Raw genomic sequence first — 6,277 nt, forward strand, 5'->3', positions numbered from 1 at the left:
TTTTATTTAAAAAAAAAATAATAAATTATTAAAAAAATAAATTATACCTTCTTAAATAAAAAAACTAAAAATATAAATATCTTTTTATTATTTTCATTATATATATAATACATTGGATTGGAGGGTGATCCGAATTTGACCAAATAAACCGATCCATTTGCATTATATTTTGTGATCGCACGTCAAAGCCCACTCTACTTCTCAGACAATCTACAAATCTATGGGTGTCGAGTAGATTCCGATCTAACAACAGAAAACATGCGCCACCTATTCATGCATGGGACCCATCTTTTCATTAAATAACGCCGGATACCTTTTCGTTGAGACTCAGTGGGCATTAAAGTATTGGCTTATTTGGAAGAGGTGAATCAATGAAGCAATGATATAAATATATGAGAAAAATATAAGAACCTTGTTTGTAGAATCTCCTTGATAGCCGTTGGATCGATCTAAATATAATAACCAATTCTGGATGTGATGATTTAAGGGCTGCTCTCTTTCTTCAACTTCTTTAACTGTTTGTTTGACCCTGAATTGAATCCAACAGTTGATAATTAGATTCCTATGAATGGTTTGATGCTTAGGCGTTTTCAGATTTTCTGATGGTCAAATCTTTACTGAATCAGAAAGTAATGGAAATCAGTGTCGCCACACACACACACACAATCAGGCCTTGAAAAGCGCACTGGGAGTCTGGGCTTATCGTGACTGTGACTTTGCGAGGGACGCCGCATGCCTTCACTCGCCTAATCGCCTTACAGAATCCCTCCCTATTCTCTCTCTCTCTGCTCTTTTTTTTTTTTTTTTTTTTGTATATTTTAATTTTGTTTCTTATTTATTTTGGAGTTTGGTTCAGTCAGCCAATTGTTTCCTTTCATCGTGTCCTCGTTTGCTCCATTTCTGCAGAGTCGTTTTCGATTTTCCGACCATATTTATTCAGCTTTTTGCTACTTCTTCGGAAGGAGGAGGAAGAAGGAAAAAAGAGGAATCACGAAGAATTCGTCCCATTAGGGTTAGCAGGTCCTATCTGCAGGCCGACGGAGATGGTGGATTTGGAAGATGTTGCCGCTGATATTTGGTATGGGTGTTGAATCTCTCATCCTGCAATTCTTTTCTTTCTTTTTTCCCCCGGTTTTCGATTTTAGCTCTGTAGTTTCATGAATTTTCTGGTTCTTTTACTTTTGGTTTAATAATAAGAAATCATTGTTTCATTGGGTAATTTTTTTTTCTGGGTTCTTCTGAATTTCTGCGAAAATGAAGCAAGTGCCATATCCCACTTGGAAGACGTTATGCATGATATGAAATTGTTGTTCTTTTTTGGTATCTTTAAACGCTTGCAGATTATGTAAATATTGAGAATTGGGGTTGGTGGGTTGATTGGAAATCATTATACAAACTACTGCAAGGAGCTAAGAGATCCACAATACAAGACATGGTTGCGGAGATTTATCTAATGTTTCGTTATTTTGCCGTACTCTCTTCCAAGTTTTGTTTTTGTTATTTTCTTACTTTTTGGTTTCTTTTCAAGTGTCTTCTAGTATAGAATCTGATTGAGATCACTAGGGAGAATTATAGTGTCTAAAATAGAGAAGGGAAACTTGAATCAAGTGACGAATTGGGAGTCTATCTTTTCTTTCTTTTTTCCCCATTTTTTCCTTATCAATTCTTCATTTTTGAATAAAATGGAGCACCTTTTGATGGTTGCCAGCGTGTTGGGTGACAGTTCGGATCTTGACGTTGACGACATCAGGTGTGAAAATCTAGCGGAGAAAGATGTTAGTGATGAAGAAATTGAAGCGGAGGATTTGGAGAGGCGAATGTGGAAGGACAGGATCAAGCTCAGGAGGATCAAGGAGAGACAGAAACTTGCGGCCCAACAGGAGAAGACCAAGCCAAAACAGACATCTGACCAGGCTCGGAGGAAAAAAATGTCTAGAGCCCAAGATGGGATCCTCAAGTACATGTTGAAGCTGATGGAAGTTTGCAAAGCCCGTGGCTTTGTGTACGGAATCATACCCGAGAAGGGGAAACCCGTAAGCGGTGCCTCTGATAACATACGAGCTTGGTGGAAAGAGAAGGTAAAGTTTGATAAGAACGGACCGGCAGCAATAGCCAAGTTTGAAGCAGAGTGTTTAGCCATGGATGAGGCAGAAAATAAGCGAAATGGGTTCTCCCAGAGCAGCCTTCAGGATCTTCAAGATGCTACTCTGGGCTCTCTTCTGTCATCCTTGATGCAACACTGTGATCCTCCGCAGCGAAAGTACCCATTAGAGAAAGGTGCCCCACCCCCTTGGTGGCCAACGGGTAATGAGGACTGGTGGATGAAATTGGGATTGCCCAAGGGTCAGGTTCCACCTTACAAGAAGCCCCATGATCTAAAGAAGATGTGGAAGGTTGGAGTGCTAACTGCTGTGATTAAGCACATGTCCCCCAATATAGCAAAGATCAGACGGCATGTTCGGCAGTCCAAATGTTTACAGGATAAGATGACTGCCAAAGAAAGCTCAATTTGGTTGGGGGTGTTGAGCCGAGAGGAAGCACTTATAAAGCAGCCAAGCAGTGATAATGGTGCATCTGGCATAACTGAAATGCCTCCAAGCAATTGTGGCGGAAGGAAGGAGGCTGCAGCAAGTAGTGACAGTGACTATGATGTTGATGGTGTCGATGATGGTGTTGGCTCTGCTTCATCTAATTCTAAAGTTGACCAGAGAAGCCAACCAATGGATACAGAACCTTGTGAGGAGCCATGCAACAACTCAATCCATTCTTCTAATGATAAAGAACAAATCAAAGAACAGCGCAGGAGAAAAAGACCTCGTGGGAGCTCAAAATCTGTTAATCAACAGAAAGAACCTCCTCAGAATGAGGATCTACATGGGGATCCAAGGAATGTTATTCCGGATATGAACCAGGCAGACTTACAGTTGGTTGGATATCAAATGCAAATAGCACAGCCTGAAAATGATCCCATCTCATCTTTGAGGCCTTTGGAAAATGATCTGGAGATACAGCCCCAGTTACCGGAATCTGGGCTTATCAATCCATCTGCCATTCCTTCTGCTAGTGAAACCATGTCGCAGAGCATGTTTGTCGATGGAAGACCCTTGTTATATTCAGCCGTGCAAAATTCTGGGTTGCCTCCAAGACCTAACTACATTTTTTATGATCCATCAGCAGGATATGGGCTACCTCAGGATAAAGAGCAGCATGAAATGGGAATAGCAGATCCACAGATGAGAACTGAGGAAACAGGAGTTCATGTACCACTTCTACATGGAAATGCAAATGAGATAACTGGAGGAGATATAGGCCATTATGTAAGTGATAGTTTCCACAATGAGGAAGATAAACCTGTTGAAAGCCATTTTGGGTCTCCATTTGATGGCCTCTCTTTAGATTATGGAGGATTCAGCAGTCCATTATTTGGACTTGATGGCACTTGTTCATTAGATGCTGACTTAGACTTCTCACTTGATGAGGACCTTATCCAATACTTTGGAGCATAGGCTGTGGAGCCCATTATTATGGAGCACAGAGTGTAAGTGATGTTTCTATATGACCTTGCATTTGATCTTGTTGCTTGCTCAAAATTATGCTCTTATGTTCTTTATTTTGATTTGTAGAAGTACTGCTGTAATGGATCACAGGCCACATCTTCTACTGCAGGGAGGAAAATGGACTTTTTCTAATCCATTGGACTAGTTGCTAATTTTGGTTTTACCTGATCAGAAAATTGTAAGTAATTCCAAGAAAAAAAAATGTATAATATCATCCCTTATAATTACTAGAAAAAATGAAGCATGGTTCTTTATGTTTCAGTTCTTCTAGGTTGGGGATTCATGTAAATCTGTGCTCACTGACTGGCTCAAAAGTAGAAGCCATGATTTTTCTACCATTGTCCTCAGAGAAGATGTGTTCAAACTAGGATTTATTTATTGGAAACGGTAAGTTCATTAAAGAGAATGCAAATTACAACTGTCAACCCCTAGAATAGGGTGTCAAACTAATATATCAATGTTGAATGACGAGTTTTGCATGCTTACTGAATTTGTTGACATTTGTACTGCTTAGTTGTCCTTTAGTTCTTTTTTTTTTTATGATGTATGCTTGTATATCAACATGCCAATAGATAATACTCTAAATATCTTCTCTCTTGCAACAATGAATTCTGGTCCTTTTTGTTTCTCACATTAATTCGTTAGACATGCTTCTCTGCACTAATGATTGAAAACCTGGAGTGATGATGACTGGTCTTCCACTAACCTAAGGCATGAGGCGCAAACCAGAATGCAAGTGGTGTAAGCCTCCCGAATATGGTATTTTTGATTAATGAATAATTAAAAATAAATCATCGTCATCATCATCATTATGCAAGTCTTATCCTAACTATATGGTCAGCTAAATAAATTCTGGGGCGTTTGGCAAGTTTTTCAACAGAAGATCTTCTAGTAGCTAAAGACCCATAAGACCACAAGAGGTTTCATAAGTAGATCTCCAAAGTCTGAAGATTGTTTGATTGCAGTAATTGTAACAGATTTATAGAAAGCTAGGAAGACATGAAGATCGTTTGGCAAAGTCCATAACAGTGATGAATAAACATGTGGTTAATACATGTGAACAAGTATGACACCCAATAATACATTCAAATATGCAAATAGTATTCTTGGGTCTCACTTATACAAAATCTTTGGCTTACACATACATCACCTGCTTGACCCACTCATGTGTTTACCTTTACAAAATATTGAAGTGGGACTCATACATTCAGCTATACAAATAAAACAATGTGGGCCCCACTCTCATTTTGGGCTAGCACACATATTATCTATTTGCCCCATGACTGTTATAGTGTACAATATCCTGTTTAGTATAAAATTGTAAATGGATTTCTTTCAACCATGGATGTTACAGTGTTCAATATCCTCTTTAGTATGAAATAATTCAAAGAAGAACCATCAGTTGTTCCAAGATTATTTATGATAGCAATTCTAGCAGATAACAAGAAAATTAGAGATTTAATAGTTGTGTGTAACAGAAATAATTTTGCAATAAATAGCTAATCTTCATCAACGGAAAAGAGGAATAAGCATTATAATTTGGCAATTGGGAAAAGTCAAATGAATTGATAATCAATTGTAGCAGAAATAATTCTTCAATAAATAGTAGTATAGGATTTGAGGCAATTTTGTGATATGCCCACAAGGAGGTTCTTTCTTAGCTCTAGACCAGATAGAACTAGCAAATCAGTGAAAGAATCTACACTGCATTGAGTTTCAAAAAAAAAAAAAAAACATCGTCCCGCCTTTACAATAATAGTAACTAATATGATATCATAAGTATTTTTAATAATTCCCCTCTCTCTCTGTCCCCATTGTTGGTTCACGTTAGCAAACAACCCTTTCATTTGATCTTGGGAAGGAGCTTGACCATAGAAGGGAAAATTCAATTCCAAGACATTGAAGCAATTTAATAAACAGGGGAAGTAAACAATAGAAAATTCAATTAAAACAAAGAAAGCATATGGGTTTTAATAAATTGAATGGAAATTCTTCAAATTTAAGCGCTCTTAATTCTAAGCACTCGGGCTGGTCGTCTCTGGTCCCTCAACTCATTCTCGAAAAACTCACAACAATTTTGATGAAACAAGCCTCCCCGCAGTTGAATTCATATTGGTATTAGCAGATCATCCAAAGACAAGAAAACCGAGAAGGGAAACCACAAGAAACAACCCAGATTGGAAGGCCAAAGAACCTGGCATGAAGGGAACGAGAAGTAGAAGCGAAGGTAAGCAAATTAGATATTAAACAGAGAGGCGAAGAGATACCTGGAAGGAAACTAAGATAGAAAAAGAAGAATTTAAAACCAGGGAAATTATGAAAAAAATTAAAACCCAGATCATATAAATAGCGAAAGAATCAAAAGGCAAAAGCAAGATGGTAGATGAATAAATAAAAGGATGAACAGAAAAGAAAAAGCAATAGAACTAACTAGGTTGAGAACTGAAAAGAGGATCAACTGAACAGAAAAATAGACCAACCTCAACCCTCCCCAAAATTAAACAAATAAATAAAGCAGACCCATGTGGAAAATAAGTAAAGAAAAAGAAGGCGTACAAGGTAAACCTTGTTGAGGTGAAAAATGAAAAATATTTGTAGGTTTGAAAAACAAAAAGCCTTCACCGGGAGAGGTGCTGTAGTTTTTGTCCACATTGATTTATCACCATCACCTGCTTTGCTTCATTAATTACTATTTATGTCCCTTCGAAATCTTTAGACGC

At 37.9% G+C, this 6,277-nt stretch overlaps 1 protein-coding gene across 8 annotated transcripts; it reads left to right on the forward strand.

Moving 5' to 3' along the window:
* Positions 1-518: 518 nt before the first annotated feature.
* On the forward strand, positions 519-4,042 carry LOC148844712 (ETHYLENE INSENSITIVE 3-like 3 protein). 8 transcript variants are annotated; one of them, XR_016102036.1, is made up of 4 exons: positions 519-1,078; positions 1,724-3,538; positions 3,624-3,735; positions 3,820-4,042. XR_016102036.1 is itself a non-coding variant. In XM_088953866.1 (3 exons), the coding sequence occupies exons 1-2, from the start codon at positions 1,044-1,046 to the stop codon at positions 3,504-3,506; spliced, it is 1,818 nt and encodes a 605-aa protein (XP_088809992.1). In that variant the 5' UTR covers positions 519-1,043; the 3' UTR covers positions 3,507-3,538; positions 3,624-4,042. The 8 variants fall into 8 exon arrangements, 4 of the variants coding, with proteins under 4 accessions (XP_088809992.1, XP_088809993.1, XP_088809990.1 ...); XR_016102037.1 differs by having other exon boundaries at positions 3,627-3,735; XR_016102034.1 differs by having other exon boundaries at positions 594-1,078; positions 1,709-3,538.
* The last annotated feature ends 2,235 nt before the right edge of the window (positions 4,043-6,277 follow it).

Source organism: Nelumbo lutea, chromosome 7 (genome assembly GCF_056320005.1).
Source record: "Nelumbo lutea isolate HS-2025 chromosome 7, American lotus-T2T, whole genome shotgun sequence".
Lineage (NCBI taxonomy): Eukaryota > Viridiplantae > Streptophyta > Magnoliopsida > Proteales > Nelumbonaceae > Nelumbo > Nelumbo lutea.

What these genes read in the sequence shown, in the direction of transcription:
- LOC148844712 (XM_088953864.1), top strand. Translation starts at nt 1,044, where the DNA reads ATGGTGGATTTGGAAGATGTTGCCGCTGATATTTG. An exon ending in GATGTTGCCGCTGATATTTG is followed by an intron (nt 1,079 to 1,708) that starts GTATGGGTGTTG and finishes GATGGTTGCCAG; the next exon opens with CGTGTTGGGTGACAGTTCGG.